The 16,993-nt window shown below is 40.3% G+C and overlaps 1 protein-coding gene across 3 annotated transcripts in view; it reads left to right on the top strand.

Moving 5' to 3' along the window:
- Positions 1–16,993, top strand: part of pard3bb (par-3 family cell polarity regulator beta b) — a 232,692-nt gene that overhangs the window by 42,715 nt on the left and 172,984 nt on the right. For all 3 annotated transcript variants that reach the window (XM_046054894.1, XM_046054895.1, XM_046054896.1), the window contains exon 3: positions 9,502–9,655. In XM_046054894.1, the coding sequence (XP_045910850.1) occupies positions 9,502–9,655 (154 nt within the window). The remainder of the gene's footprint in view (positions 1–9,501; positions 9,656–16,993) is intronic.

Raw genomic sequence — 16,993 nt, 5'->3', positions numbered from 1 at the left:
TTGACTTGGACTCTAGCTCAGAGACTTGAGACTTGACTTGGACTCTAGCTAGACTTGTGAGCATCTCTGGCACCTTGACCACCACACACCTTGACTTGGACTCTTGCTCAAAGACTTGACTTGGACTCTTGCTCAAAGACTTGACTTGGACTCTTGCTCAAAGACTTGACTTGGACTCTTGCTCAAAGACTTGACTTGGACTCTTGCTCAAAGACTTGACTTGGACTCTAGCTCAAAGACTTGACTTGGACTCTTGCTCAAAGACTTGACTTGGACTCTAGCTCAAAGACTTGACTTGGACACTTACTTGGACTCTTACTCTTACTTGGACTCTTACTCAAAGACTTGAGACTTGACTCGGACTCTAGCTCAAAGACTTGACTTGGACTCTAGCTCAAAGACTTGACTTGGACTCTTACTTGGACTCTTACTCAAAGACTTGAGACTTGACTCGGACTCTAGCTCAAAGACTTGACTTGGACTCTTACTTGGACTCTTACTCAAAGACTTGGACTCTTACTCAAAGACTTGAGACTTGACTCGGACTCTAGCTCAAAGACTTGACTTGGACTCTAGCTCAAAGACTTGACTTGGACTCTAGCTCAAAGACTTGACTTGGACTCTTACTTGGACTCTTACTCAAAGACTTGAGACTTGACTCGGACTCTAGCTCAAAGACTTGACTTGGACTCTAGCTCAAAGACTTGACTTGGGCTCTTACTTGGACTCTTACTCAATAGCTCAAAGACTTGACTTGGACTCTAGCTCAGAGACTTGAGACTTGACTTGGACTCTAGCTAGACTTGTGAGCATCTCTGGCACCTTGACCACCACACACCTTGACTTGGACTCTTGCTCAAAGACTTGACTTGGACTCTTGCTCAAAGACTTGACTTGGACTCTTGCTCAAAGACTTGACTTGGACTCTAGCTCAAAGACTTGACTTGGACACTTACTTGGACTCTTACTCAAAGACTTGGACTCTTACTCAAAGACTTGAGACTTGACTCGGACTCTAGCTCAAAGACTTGACTTGGACTCTAGCTCAGAGACTTGAGACTTGACTTGGACTCTAGCTAGACTTGTGAGCATCTCTGGCACCTTGACCACCACACACCTTGACTTGGACTCTTGCTCAAAGACTTGACTTGGACTCTTGCTCAAAGACTTGACTTGGACTCTTGCTCAAAGACTCGACTTGGACTCTTGCTCAAAGACTTGACTTGGACTCTTGCTCAAAGACTTGACTTGGACTCTTGCTCAAAGACTTGACTTGGACACTTACTTGGACTCTTACTCAAAGACTTGGACTCTTACTCAAAGACTTGAGACTTGACTCGGACTCTAGCTCAAAGACTTGACTTGGACTCTAGCTCAGAGACTTGAGACTTGACTTGGACTCTAGCTAGACTTGTGAGCATCTCTGGCACCTTGACCACCACAATTAGTCATTTACTCCCTTCTTCCCATTGGGTGGAGCCTGTGCAGTTTCCTCTGGTTAATGGGCTCCTCTGGTTTATGAGTGCTGTCGTTCAGACCGCTACTGGTGGATCATTGAAAATATGGCCTGCACAGAATGTGTCCATCTGTGCCACTGTGTGTCTCCATAATGCTGCTCCATATGGCCAAGTGTGATCTACACACAGCCTCGGGGAGGCGGCGGTAGATGGTAAAACACACACGCTCATACACGCAGACATTCTTCCTCATGCATGCATAAATACATGTATGAACATGGGGACACAAACACACTAACATTCATGTGCACGCATACGAGTATGGATGCAGGCAAGTACACAATCTATGTGCATGACTGAGGAAACAGAAGTTGTCATTATATTTTGGCTGTGTGACAGACACTGAAGTTCTGCCTGTCTGAAGTTCACAAAGTCACAGAGCAGTTGTACTTCTGCTGCGAATTGAGGATGCACAACTTTTGACAGTTGAAATTGTTTCTGCTTTCACTGTCTCTCAATACTTTGTGTATATAATGTCTTTCAGTATGTGTTTATATCTTGCTCTCTGCTGTCTGTGTGCAACAGTATGCTGTATGTCTGTCTCTCTCTCTCTCTCTCTCTCTCTCTCTCTGTCTTTATGTCTGTGTTTCCCATTCGTCACAGTATTTCTGTCACCCTATTAATCTTTTTCTTCCTGTCTGTCTTGTCTGGATTTCTCATGCTCTACTGAGAGGTAAGGTGACTGCAGATCAATAGAGGGCCAGCACAGACACACACTCACACAAACCTAGACCAACACTTTAAACTGCTGAGCAGGTGAATTTCATTCATCCATATTCTCTATATGGAGACAACACCATCCTGATTATTGATTACCACAGTGATGGATCAATTGTAGCAAAGAGGTCATAGTCTAGATATGTGTGTGTGCCTGTGTGTGTGAGTGAGTGAATATTTTTGTTCATGTCCTTTTGTGCAGGGTAAATGTGAGTGCCTTGTCTGTGTATTCCTTTGTGTAAAGTGTGTTTTCCAATCTGTACATAAATCTGTTGTTGTTGATGTTTGACTCTAGAGATTAAGTAGGAATAGTACTAGAGCGAAAGGGAGAGACAGGGAGAAAAACATAAAATAGTGAGATTAAGAGTATTGAGACTGAGAGAGTGAGTGCGGGTGGATCAGATTCATGTGTTAATCGATAAGCTCTTTGTTGCTTTGTGGGTGTATCCAATAGAGCAAAGTGCTGGAACATGATGATTTACATCAGCTGATTTGTAAGGAACCACTACAACTCAGAGGAGAGAGGGGGACAGCTGACGAGGCAGGGAAAGAAGAGGAACAGGAGAGGAAAAAGAAGCAAAAGGAAGCAGGGTAAATGAGAGGAAGCAAAATTAGGGAAGAAAGGAGGCAACCGGAGAAGAGGAAAGGCAAGAGAAGGGGGGGAAAAAGAGAAGACACAAAGTGAAGCCAGAGGGGAAAACAGGGCTAAGCAGGAATATTTGCTGACGGAAGACGAAAAGGCCAACTTGTACATAGCCTAGCATAGAAGAGTTGGTCTGCCTCAGGGTTCATTCAAATTCCCTTTGTGATATGCACAATTATTCTTATGGGCGTCACACAGAAATGTGCGAGGCTTTTTAAAAATTACTTCTCATGCTAGCTTTATAGAGTGCCAGGACGCCTGCCCAAGTGACCTTATCTTGCCAGATTAACAACCCTACACTGATTTCTTTTGTTAGTGAACCACAAAGAGCTGCATCAAAATTATGTCATGAGACATGAAATTTGTTTTAAAGAAAAATAACTTGCATTACATCAGAAAGGCAGCGAGGGCAATGGCATGGCACGTTGGTAGAAAGCTTTAGGGAGTTTAACGCCATAGTTCAAAAACACATGCGATTCACAAAGGATAGAGTTAAAAACATTCTGCATACCACGAGGAACAAACTCATTGCTTTTCACTATAGCTTTTCTTCCTTTGAACTGAGAGAGACAGACAGATATACAGACCGATAATAACAACGTAATTAAAGCACTCTGTCTTCCTCTGTCTTTGCTTCTTACAGGTGGAAAACAGTTCTTCTGCTTCGATCGGAAACATATGGGTGACACAGTAACAGACAGTATAGGCTCGGGGTGGGGGTGGGGTGCGGTGGAGGATTGCCTGCGGCTTCAAGAAGCATTTTACATGCAGCTTCTGTTGTGTAGAGCTAGGTGGTGCTGTCATTCTATCCTCTGCCATTGTGTGTGTGTGTGTCACTAAGTGATCAAACCTGGTGTCTTTCTTATGAGGCTTTGTGATTTTGAACCTAGAAGACACATTTGTTATCCTGAATTTATTGTTGTATTTAAATCATTGGAGTTCATTAATAACATTTATTTTAATTGAAAAGGCAACAGGAAAAGCTAAAATGTCTCAGTAGAAATTAAATAAGCATAAATACAAAATTAAATTTAAAATTGTTTTTTAGGACACCATCTTACCGCCCCTCAATCTTCTAATGTATCACACCTAAAAACCAATTGAGCCGGTTGTAACCAGCCTGTTAAATAATCTGTATAAGACAGCATGTCTTGACTATATGTGGCCCTCTGACCCCCTCAATGTGTTGCTAAAGCTGTGGTGATGGAGTGGTCATTGCTTAGGATATGGCTGACCGCATAAAAAGTGCACACACGCACATACACTTGAACATCATAGATTTTTTTAATGGTAAGTGATCATGAGTGGAAATCAAAGCTCAGTGGTGTAAGTATATTTAAAGATTGTTTTGTGTGTGTGTGTGTGTGTGTGTGTGTGTGTGTGTGTGTGTGAGAGTTGTGTATATGCTCATGCATTTGGCTGATAGTAGCATTTTATTGATCCACTCCAAACTAATCAATCAGAACCTAATCGACCCCATTATAAAGGGTATGATGTGAAAAAAGATGGTTGTGTGTGTGTGTGTGTGTGTGTGCTGTTGCTGTTGCATACTTAAATCCTCAACTGCCAATAATATACCTCAATTTCATGTGCCCTTTTAATTTTATTAAAAGGAAAGGAACCAACTCTGCAGACTCTCCACCCACACACACACACACACACACACACACACACACACACACACACACACACACACAAACTTTCAGAGATGCTGAGGAGTGCGCACAATATCATGCACACATGTTTTATGTTGTATATCATTTGCAGCTCACTGAAATATCACTGTTTATTGGTGAGTGAGCCAACAAATCAAGGGTAGAGTTATTGCTGCTAGCAAGGATCTCGTGTTTAGATATTATCAGCTGTAGTCAATTAATGTTAATTATGTAAGTCAGCAAAACCTCAAAATAACTCTGTGGACTCTTCTCTGGTAAATCATGCTGATATTTACAAACACAGTGATTGAATCATGTCTTTTTTGCCATTTGTAAAGTTTGGCAGTGTTAACAACCATCCCAAGCCCCATATGTTCATGTTTGATTATGTCTAGTACTCAATTTATGTCCAGATTAAATGGCAAGTGGATCATCCACTGTATAGCTCCCATTTGGACTTGTGAAGCCTCTGTACACTCTTGGTCCATGCACCCACACGGGGGTTTTCACTTGTGTTTCCTAATTAGACCTCATCTTTAAGAATGTGTAGGCTGGTAGAGTCTGTGCTTTATTGACGTCTCCGTCACTCCTCTGTTAGCTTTGAAGCACCTGTTAGGTGGGGCAAATCACACCATTAGTGTATTTTTTATTTTATCAATTTTTTTCACCTTTATCATTGCTATTGGTACTGTGAGTTTATTGAGCTTAAGTCATTCCCAGCATATTTCCATCCCACTGCAACCTGACCAGAGGTCTGGACAGTCTGTGTAAGTGTCTCATCAATATTTTCAGATCATCACCTTAATAATTTTGAGCCTTAAGGACTGAGAAGCAGTGGCTCTTGTTAGTATGTAAAATTTGTGTTAATATTAGCTGAGCAGCTAAAGTCTATCCCAGTTTTCTAGCTACAGGTGACAGTGAGAGCTTCTGGTAAGGATCCTGGTTGTGGCGAAAAGTTGACGGTCAAACCACGTTTCACAGTTGACATTGCTCTGCTCATTTATGGTGGCTCTGCTGCCTCACTTGTGTTGAAGCTAGCAGGCGAGTCTTCAGATTTGTTGCCGTTGTAAAGTAACGCAGTCGGCCAACAGCGTTATTGTTGGTTAAGTTTACCATCTATGGTTTACCATCTATTTACTGATAGCTTGGTAGGACACGCAGTAGGTCAGCTGATTACTTTTTTGCTGGACTACAAGGCTGTTGCGCTTATAGATGGTACATTTACATAATAAACTGGTCACGACAGTTGTATTTTTAAGAGTCAAACTTGCAGTGTAAGTTTCAAGCTGCAGCTTAAAAATAATTCACTTTTGAAAAAATGTAACCAGTAACCACTCAATTTTACAACCATAGAGTGGAGAAGGGATGGAAAGATAACTTAGAAGTGATCTTAAGGGTAAAGATTTAGCTAGTTTTAGTGTTTTTTACCTCTGTATTTCTATGTGCGCTTTTAATTAATTAAGCATCAACTATTTTTGACCACCAAATGTGTCAGGGACGTTTTTGTAATTTGGCTTTCAAAACTCAGGAGGGCGTTTTAGTGAAGACGGGCCAAAAAGGAGGACTATAGAAACGATGACGCAGCCGGTCTGATGCTTAGTCTGTATTTAGACAGAGATCAACTCCAAAACGCAGCGGAAACGCTGGTGTGGACGGAGATCGTATACATTTTAATTCTCCGTTTGTAAACTAAAACGGAGTAGTGTGGATGGGGCCTCAGTCTTTGTTTTGTACTACTTCTCAAACCCAAATGAAGCATTATTCCTTATTCAGAAGCATTTTTGAGCACAGGTATTCAAGCTCACTGATGGATAAAGGCATTTCTACATGAGGCTGTCAGCAACGCGATCAAAGTAAAATGTGTGTTTTGACAGTAAGCTAAAATGGAAAAACAGAAACACTCAAAGTTTGTCTTTATCTTTGAGTGTGTTGAGGTTGTTGACAGGATAGCTGATGAAAAGGTTAAATGTTACATATAATGACGGAGACGCACACTGTTAGCAGTGCTCAGCTGTGAAAAAATGTATTGCTTAAGGGCTGAATTGGGTGTCTACTGTACCTGGAAAGATGTTGTAAGCTTACAACAAAGCACTAGTCTTGAGTTCAGAAAAGGGGGTTGTGGTGTAAGAGGGAAAGAGTTGGCCGCATGTAACTGTTCAATCCGCTCAAAATGGACACATCATTGCACCAGCATTTGACACGGTGAAAACTCTCAGACGATCTCAAGCTCCAGGTTTGCTTTTTGCTCTTACTCTGACATCCCAAAGGTTTTTACAGTACAGCACATCTGTCAGTCCCTCTCATTATCATCATTATAATTCTCTCTCAGCTTCTGTGTCTCACAATCTCAAGGGCCATTTCACTCTTTTTCTCTCTGTGCGTTCGCTCTATGCAGTCTCACCTTTCTGTCTCTCTCACCCCTCTCTCCCTCTCTGCAGTGTCATTTTGTTTGGCAGGTCTTTGAGTCTCCCTGTGGAAGAGAAGAGAGGCAGAGTCCTCCCCCTCTCTCTCATCTGGCTGTCTGTCCTTTCTTTCCACCTCTACTCAGCAAGGCTGTGTTGAATTTTTCTACCAATTTTTCTACCAATTTTTCTTCCTGTGATTCTTTCAGATGTTCTTTTTTAAGAATCTCTGCCACCACTCTGTGTGTGTCTTTCTCTCAGAGCTTTTAGTCTTGTTCTACTCACTCTGACAGATTTACTGAAACCGGAGAAGAGTATAAGGGATTTTTATTAAATATGTGGGTTGTTTTTTTTTGGATCGTCCCATCTTCACCTCTACACTTTTTGTCTGTCTTGTCCCTGTAAGTAGCTGCTGGACAATAGCTGTAAAAAGTTTGCACCAAAGCAGCTTGTCAGAAAAGTGACAAATGCTAAATAATCATCATCAAATCAAAAGCGCGATAGTATCAAAATTAAACGAAAGTTTTATACTTCTGACCGAAAGATTAAATTAAGTGCTGAGACAGAAGATTGGGTAAGGGGATGATAAGAGTGTAGAGAAAAAGGGGAAGGCAAGAAACGACAAGCAAGTTTGAAGAAAAGCGCAAATAAAAGTCAGTGGTATGATAGAACTAGACGATGAGAACGATGTGTGTGAGATGGAAGAGGGAAGTGTGACAGAACATGAACGTGTGAGACTGAGAGGCATCGGTTGTGCTGAATAGTTGGTGAGATATGGATGAACGGGTGAGAAAGGTGTGATATTGTATAACTCAATACTTTTCTGTTCTGCCTGGTCAGGTTATGCTGGAAAGACATCAGTAAACAGTATGTATATCTACACACAGATAGACATACACAAAAGTTTGCTACATGTGTATAATGGAAAGAAAATAGTTTCAAATCCAGCAGAGTCATGGAAGAATACCAAGATCAATTTTACTATATTTACATGTAATTTTATCACGTACAGCTACAAAACAAAAGAAATGTTCCACAGAGGTTTATGATTTTTGCATTTAGCTACTAATGTTAAAAGTCTATGTGGTTCAAATGTGGTAAAAGGTTCATTCATGTGTTTAAAGACCTTGCAAAACTAAATGTTTCAGTATCACTATGGAGCGTTCACATTTACATTTATTTATTTGATAGACACTTTTGTCCAAAGTAATGTTCAAATGAGTTATAATCCAAGCCCCAGCTGATTGAGGAAAAGCCTTTTTGGGGTATGGAGGGTAGAGAGAAAGAGCTAGAGAAGGACTGTGAAAGAGAGGGAGAGAAAGAGCAATAAGAGGCCAATTTATCAGAAACTACAAACCTCCAGTGAAAATCTGCTTTAATCATCAGGTTGGCCTTGAAAAAAGTTGCCGTCGCTGGACTTCTCTATACTAGCACCTGTGTAAGCTTTTAGTCTAAAGTGTTGGCATCACTCTGCGTTTTAGAATTACATTTTCATAACGTTGACTTTGTTGTTTTTTGCAGTGCAGTGCCTCACATATGTGTGTGTACTAGTGTGCACATATTCATATGGTTTATGCCTGTTAGTAGCGTGCATGTGTATGCTCATGTCTGTACGTTGCACACTTGTGAGTTCCAGTGTAGCAGGAAGCCTCTGGCTTTACTGGCAAAGTCCCCTTTCTTTACTCTTGGCCACTATAGACATGAAACACACATACATATGTACACACGCGCACACACAGGTCTATTCAGCTTTTATGTAGAGGCCCCTAGAACACTGTGTTGACAATCTCTGTGCTATGTTAGGTTAGGCTAAACGCAGACTCAGTACAATACTCAATAGATCGGGATTCCACTATATAACTCAGTTAGAGCTAGCACGGCGTCGCACACATGCAAAAGGGAGACACAAATGGAGGCAGTTGTTAAACAGTAGACTCTGTCACCAGAATGCTGGGCTCCTTGGACGTCCTCTATAGTGTCCTCATCCACAAGGTAACAGAAATTGTTTGTATAGAGAAACAAAGCCACACATGGTTTTGTAAACACAATGTTGTGCCTTTTTGCTTGCTTCATTTAAAGAAATGTGACCAGTGGGGTGTATTGCATTTGGCTTGATCCCCGAAAAGCTTCCCTGGGAAATGTTTCTCCCAGGATTGTCCTTAACTTCCTGCCATACCAAAATATGGTTCATGTTTTAACATTTTAAGTAGGTAAAACATGTCTGTCTCTGCTTGCACTACTTGGGGTCGATCTGAATCTGGTGGCTTCTGTTAGCATTTTTACCCTTGAATTTGTTACCTATAAGTTTTGTTTTACATTGTACTGTATAATGCAAGTGAAGACAGTGAGTGAAGCCAACTGGAGTGGCTTTTCTTTTGGTGTGAGTGGAGAGCAAGTAGGGAATAGCAAGTAGAAAACCTGTAGTGACTGTGAGTGGAGTTGTGTAATCTTTGAACAGAATTCCTGCTGATCCACCACTTTGAATACTGTGTTCATGACGGATGAAAAGAAGAGAAGAAATTTAAATAATAGCTTCATTGTGTGTGTTTGCTTTTTTTCCTCTTTAGCTGATGGCGGTGTATGAGGAGCAGGAAGCCCAGCAGAGGGGTTTGGCTAACACAAGCCTAGCCTCCAGCCCTGATGTCTACCAATCTGAGCTCTCTGTCTTCCAGCCAATCGCAGGAGGAGAGATTGAAGTTAATTCCTCAGCCCTCAAGTCCAGTGAGTCATATATTTACTGTATATTTGTATTGGTGGTGCCCTGCTCCTACCTTGACGTGTGGCATTTTCCCTTTGTTGAAGACAAGCCCACGCACCTAAAGTCAAATTTTTTGTGTACGGATCTACACATGTTAGAAGGGAGGTTTGTCAATTCAGAGCTTCCTTTTGAGATTTGTGTGATTTACATGTTAGTGCTTTTATTCATGGCTACACGCTTTGCACATACCTTACTTTTTGGGGATGCACCGAAATTCTTGGCCGAAGCTGAAACCGAATATAATGACAAAATTTGCAGAATATCGAACACGTACATTCAAATTTTTTCCATCCAATTTTTTACCATTGCATAAATTAAATTACTCAGTGTTTCCCACAGGATTTGGAGAGACTAGGGTGGGTGGGTCCGAAGCCTGAGAGGGTTCGGTAAAGTAAATTACATGTGTCCGTTTAATTTTTAATGGACACATGTAATATGTTTTAAACTTTCTGTGAATATAATCCAATTTGTTGCCGTTTCTAAGAAGTCAGCCACAGATGGAGTGGATCTGCCAGCAGACAATTCAGCTGAACAGTGTCTGCAAACTGCGATTTTTGCTAAAATTGAGCTAAGCAAGCTATAACGTAAACTATATGCCAACACCACATTTCAAGATAATCAGATAGCTGTGTTATTTTGACCGGCTCTCAGAATTTCAGCAGTTTGGTCGAATTTGCGTATTCTGTCTTGATGTTGCTTTTAAAAAAATAACTGAGATTGTATGAACCCATTCGTAAAATATATATAAATATATATATATATAATATACATTTTTGAGTACATTGCAAGGTTTATTATGTGTGTCCAACTGTACACAATCTTCAAGAGTGTCATTGCTGCAATTAGTAAATCATGCCATTCTTGCACAATCCTGCCCCTAATTTGTTTGGTGCATGTGGCCAGGAATTACACATTGTACCTTTTTTATTAATGTTAAGTTTTACATATTGTTCAAGCATGAAGATAATTGCCTCTTGTATGTTAGGTTTAATATAAACTACAGTATATTCATCCCACTCACAGAACTCTGCTCAAAGTATAATGTAGTAGCTCTCTAGAGGAAGAGCAATGGCCTTCACATCAGTCAGGGTCTGGCATTTGTCATTGCATCACAGAAACAAGTTGTTCTTTATACTATGTGTTTATGGAGTTTTGACCTCTTCTGACTTTTTCCCCACTCCATGCACCTTGAAAGTAGGTGAAGTTGTGGCAGAAGTCCCTACTCTGCTTCTGTAATTTCAAGGTTTCGTGACAGCTGGTCTTAATGCTATTTCAAAGCTTTACAAAGAAAGAAAAGTCCTTTGGGGAACCCCCAATGTTATCTTTTTAGGTGTAACCTTTAGGTCAGTGCATAAGTGGGTCAATGTCAGAAAGATGTTAAACAAGAAACAGGTTCAGTGGTTTTCTGAACTTTGATGTGGAGTTTGACTGCTAGGCCAAGTCGGTATAGCATAGTAGTAGAGTCCCATAACACCATTTTGAAGCGATCGATATATAGCTAAAAGGAATTATCTGTCTGTCTAAGTCCACGTTTGGCATTACATAATGGCTTACATTGTGTTCTTAGTTCCAGGTCCAGAGCCGTATATGTTTTGTAGACAATAGGAATGATGTTAACTTGAATTACAGTACAGCTAAAGGTCAGGGTATGATGGGCATTTTCTGCAGGACAGTGATGAAAACAAGATGAGGACAGCTGCAACATTGGCAGCACTGTCTCTGAGATGTAGAATGAGATGAAAGCGAATCAGATGAGGAGAAGCAGAAGAAAGAAGACAGGAAGTGTAATGTCAAGTTGCAGGACAAATTCTGATGTCTGTGTCTGCTTATTGTTACCTGGAATAGACCTATCTTCATGACCTTTTTTTCTCTCTTTCCTGGCCCCTCTTTCTCCCCCTCCTTCATCTCTTTTCTGTCTTACTTCAAGTCAAGTGCCTGTTCAGTAGAGGTGCTGTAGATGTGATTGTGAGAGGGTTAGAGCTGTCACTGTAACTTGTCCAAATTGAATTTTGCCTTAACATAACAAACCGCGTGAGTAATAGCTTGTGTATTTCTGCAGTTCGGCAAAACCTATACATTACTTCCACTTGCCTTCTGCTGTCAGCTAATCACAGATTCCACTTCCTTTAGTTATGAATTGTAGACTCCATATCTGCTTTGTTGCACAGTCTGTGCCATCCATCCAGCTTGACATTTAAACATAATCTGTCAAGATGGTTTTCAAAATGTCATTAATATGTCAAATGAAGTGTGATAATGCTAATCCGTCTATTGTAAGTTGCATTCTATCAGCAAGTTTCATTATTTTCCACTCTTGTTGTCTTTGATGATACTATTAAATTTTCTCAGTCAGCTTGAAAGATGCTAAGCAGTTAATTCAGCTCATATATATTAGAGCAAAAATCACGTATATTGCGCCCATACTACTTGTTTTACTTCTAACGGTAATAACGGAATAGACATTTCAGCTTGTATGTCCTTCCTGAGTTGTGAAGGGGCCTTAGCTGTATGATCCAGACACTGTTAAGACAGGAAGTTTAGTCTGTTTCAGTATAGTCGCCTGTCAGCAGAGATTAGTAGTAACGTGTGACTGTCATGGTAGATTAGAGGTAACGGAGCTCTGGAGACTATTACTGTCAGTGTGAGAAGGTCAGACATAGGCCTCTATCACTGCCTTATGTTTTGCCTCTGATTCAAACCACTTGTTTCCCTCTCGCTGCCTTCGCAAGTATCTCTCAATGTCTCTGGCTCATTGATCTTGCTTCTCACTGTCTTCGTTTTTTGTCTCTGCAAATCTTTTGTCTTTTCTCATCATTTTTTCTACACCACTTTTCTTTGTGTTGCTCACCTACAGTTTCCCCCCATTTCTTAACAGACTTCCTTTAATCTTTTAAACTTCTTTTATCGTCTTTTTGATTTATCTGTTTCCTCTGTCTCTCTACTGAGGAGTTTTTCTTTACTTGTCACTTTTAACACTTGATTAAGAAGTATAGTATTGCTGCTCAAAATTAAGAATCAAAGTGCTGAACTGATTTAGCTAGGATACTTGATCAGCATCAGAATAGACAAGGTACGCCTTCCCATTGGAGTCAAATACCACTGATTATATTGGTTTTTTGAGAGGTACAATTTGATTGACTCATGTAGCTGCCTTAATTGTTATCATAGCCAGAATCTGTAGCGTAATAAAAGGGGCATATGAACAGAATAGTTACACTGTTAGATAGCCATTGGTATCAGTGGACATGGACGGCCTGCACCCTCACACAGTGGAACATTCTCACCAGATCCGGTTCATGTCTTGACAGGCCCACTTCAGTCTAAAGCTGGGAACGTGTCACAGCAAATTGTAATACCATAGAATTATGTTTTTCAGCTTTCATTTTTCAACATTTTTTTTCTTTTATGCTATTTGTTCTTTTATCTTCATTTCATTGCAGCTCGCTATATTTGAACAGTTTGTCTTTGTATCGTGCTGATTATCTTTTCCTGTTGGCCCCTTTATTTCTTATCATCTCCTCTTTTACGTCCTTTGTCCTCTGTCCATTCATCCCTCTTTCATTGCCTTTTACTTGAAGAGATGAATTGATTGGGGGTTTAATGTAATCCATACCCCACAGCCAGTCTTAAGAGCACCAAGGGTCCATTTTGTGACAATCAATATATGACCCTACAAATATCATTTAGCATGTGTTCTGAGTAGTCCACTCATTTAGAGGTTCCCTCCACACTCCCCAGCACCTTTATCATTTTATTCCCAGTGAGACTATAAGAGGCTAACATGACAATGTTCTTAATGCATATATAGATTGATGGGCCCTATGAATGGGGGTGGTAAGTTTGACGAATGGCAGCGAACATAGAGATGAAATGGTTTGAAAATTTCATATCACGATTAAAGAGACCAAAATGTGCATTAGTATATAAGTATATATAAAAACCTCATGCACAAATTATGTAAATTAATCTTAAGAAGAAACTGATAGTATTTGCAGTGAGTCCAGCAACTGGTTAATATAGATAGATAACTTTATTGTCTGTCCCGCAGTCAATAACGTTTTGTTCTAAATTAACTATACAATGTACAGTAAAGATTATGAACTGATGTGTGATTTAAGTGATTTGAACAGTGTATGTTGGTTATCATGAGCAATGAGCGGATAGAGTCTGCAGACACATGACGCATACAGCAGCAATGTGCACTGTTTTTACAAGAGTAGGTAATGCTGAGAGCTTTAGTTTACAAGTATTCAAGACTAGTATTTACCGTGTGTTCTTTAAGCATGGTAATTGAACATGGTTTTAACAATAACTCAGACTTAAACTGTAATGCTAACCATCTGAGATTTTACCGTGGTTTATCATTAAACCGGTAACGGTTTCATGTTTAGTGTTTATTATAAGAATACCTCCAGTAATAAATGTAATGTATTTGCATAGCTTTCTGCACTGTTGACTTTTTTGCATTTTCTTTTTTCTGTAATGTGGTGTGCTTTATCCATGAGCTTCTGTTAAATGATGATTTTATGCAATGGACTGGTGAGATGTGGAGAGGGAGACACTATCATGTTTGCTGCATGCACACAGAGATCTGCAAATCAGCTATGTATTGGCCATTTGAACAGAAGTGTATTCACTGAAGGGACATTAAAGGAAGGGATCATACATTAAATTCTCACACACTCAAACTTTCAGATCATGAACACATGAAGCAGTGCACACTCACATCTTCTAAAAACAACATTTAGGAATGAGCTTTCTGATGACATTGCTCTTGTGTGTAATCAACAGATATGTACATACACACATAAATGTCACAGGCTGTGCTGGCTGATGAGTTTGGATGATTAAAAGTAGTAGTAATGAAACCCTTAGGTTTCATTCACACGGTGAATATTTTTGGTTCATGCTTTCTTTCTTGTTTATATCCTTCTTATATCCTGCTCTAAATTTTCACCGACCGCCAGTCGAACACTGCATCATTTATTCTTTCTTTCTTTTTAACAAGCTAAAAATGCTAGACGTGTGTGAGTTTCCATGGAGTTAGCAATGTGTCAATTATGGCATCTGTTTGAGAAAGCACATTTTGCCTCATATATGTCTGAGTTTGAGTTGGCTCTATGGAAAATAAAAGGTATGGCTGGACAAGTTAACGTGTAATTATCGCGTTAACGCATTCATTTATTAACGCTGACAATTATTTTATCTCACGTTAATGCAGTTTTTATTATTATCATTATTATTATTATTTTGAAAGTACGTTGCTCACTGGCTCTGAATACACATACAGTCAAACCACAGGAGGGGTGGGATGTTGACCAGCCTGGAAATCACCCACCCGGACAAGCGGTGGAGGGAGGCTTCGGCGGACTACGTTGGGTGCACCGTGTGGGAGCAATAAGACGTAAACGGCAGGCGCGCTATGGATAGCAACCATGGCAACGGCTTCTGTGGGCTACACAGCTGTAGCCATTTAAAATTAAAGGCTACTTAAAGTATTACTATATGTAAGTTTTTCAATTAAATTAATCAAATTTTCAAGTGTCAATGGGCTCAAAACTCACTTAGAAATGAAGCACATGCCTGTTTTCTCCGTTGCTTGCATCAGCCACTATTCTGCTTTTAATGTGCACAACACAGGCTTCACGTAAGGATACAAAACAACAATAAAGGCTTATGTGCTGAAGCCCATCAGACCAAACAGATTCAGATGATGTTGAGTAAGAACAAAGTGAGCATTAGTAAAGTTGGCTTGCTGGCTAACGCCGAGCAGTTGCTAATGTTGTATCACTTTCCACATTAGTTTACTAACTAACGCGACCCATGTTACTATACTGTGTACCACTGTTGATTTAGCCTGCAAGAAAAGATGTAACAGTAAAAAGCAAATTTGGAGCGATTTGTTTTACTAGCCTATAGTGATGCATCCAGCTAACGCTACAGTAGCTCGGACCTGCCGCTGATAACGTTCAGTTTGGGTTTATTGTGGTTCTACCAATACTTAGGTACACAGCTTCTCCACCTCTCCGTCGCTGTAACCAACGTGACCCACATAGTATATAATACTGCGACTTCACAGCGGAAGAGCCATGAACTAACACAGTAAAGTTACTTATTGCGGTCTAACTATTATAAAGTGTACACAATCCTGTTATAATATTTTGTAATATTTTGTGTATTTTTTAAAAATGATTTATTTTTTTTCTGCTAAATGCAGTAAATGTACCGTGATCACGTAACAAGCATGGCTTAGTTCAACCTGCAGCTGATAAAACTATTAGTGTAACGTTGCAGTGGGAGTTTACCTGAGTTTCCAGTATATTGTATGAAGCTGTCTCCCTGCCTGTCTATGTCTATAGCCGCTCTCATTGTGCCTTTTCCCCCAAGAGTGTAGAACCAATATGCAGCTCGCTGCGCTGAATGAAAGTTACGGCGCCGGTGTCGATCTGCCTCCGAGATGGGAACGTTGAAGTAACAGAGCCTGAACATGTCTGAGTGAAAAGCCACAGCCTGCATGCTGGTGTTCCTGCGTTTATTGCAGGATTTGTGTATGAAAGCGGTTGTGTTTCGGATTATGCTTGCTCATGAGTTCAAGCGAGCATGTGTACGAGCACACACCTAGTTGCAATCTTAGAACCGCACCTCTAGTGGCCGCTGGAAACTCCATAATGCCCCTTTAAATTTGCTTTAAGTTTTTTCGGGGATGCTCTGCCATGTCCTGATAACTATTTAGTAAACAGTAATAGATTTTAGAAACTCACAAACAGCGAGGATCAGTCTCTCCTCCAATGATCTGTGCTCCGCGTCAGGTACAAAAAGTTAAGTTCAAGACAATTCAACTTTGGCGGCGGGCGTGTGAATGAGGCGAGCACAACCGCGACCGTTTCATGGGAACGTGCCCGCTTGTTGCTACGCCTTGTTCTCGACCACTTCACCTCACTCTAACCGGGACACTTGCTACTGAACATAGATTGTTTCTGCTGATACCTGTTCAGACAAAAAACAAGAAAACAGATTCATGTATGTTAACCTGTTACTCATAAGGAGCCTGTTATGATGTTATGATCGTGGCTCTGGACTCTGATGCTAACTTGTTTTAACAAGTTAGATAAAAGGTAATTAATGTTTAAGTTGAGATTTACAAGAAATATTTCATTGCTACTGTGTAAAGGGAATACTGCTGGCAAAAAGCACCTTAAAGTGTTTGCAAACCACATGTTATTACACTTTTGTGTATATAGCAATGCATTTGAATTAAAAGTAATACACTACTTTAGAATTCATTATTCAATTTTGCGCAT

Source organism: Micropterus dolomieu, linkage group LG07 (assembly GCF_021292245.1).
Source record: "Micropterus dolomieu isolate WLL.071019.BEF.003 ecotype Adirondacks linkage group LG07, ASM2129224v1, whole genome shotgun sequence".
In the NCBI taxonomy this organism is placed as follows: domain Eukaryota; kingdom Metazoa; phylum Chordata; class Actinopteri; order Centrarchiformes; family Centrarchidae; genus Micropterus; species Micropterus dolomieu.
Note: the sequence above shows the minus strand (reverse complement) of the source record. Positions and strands in the feature narration are given on the sequence as shown.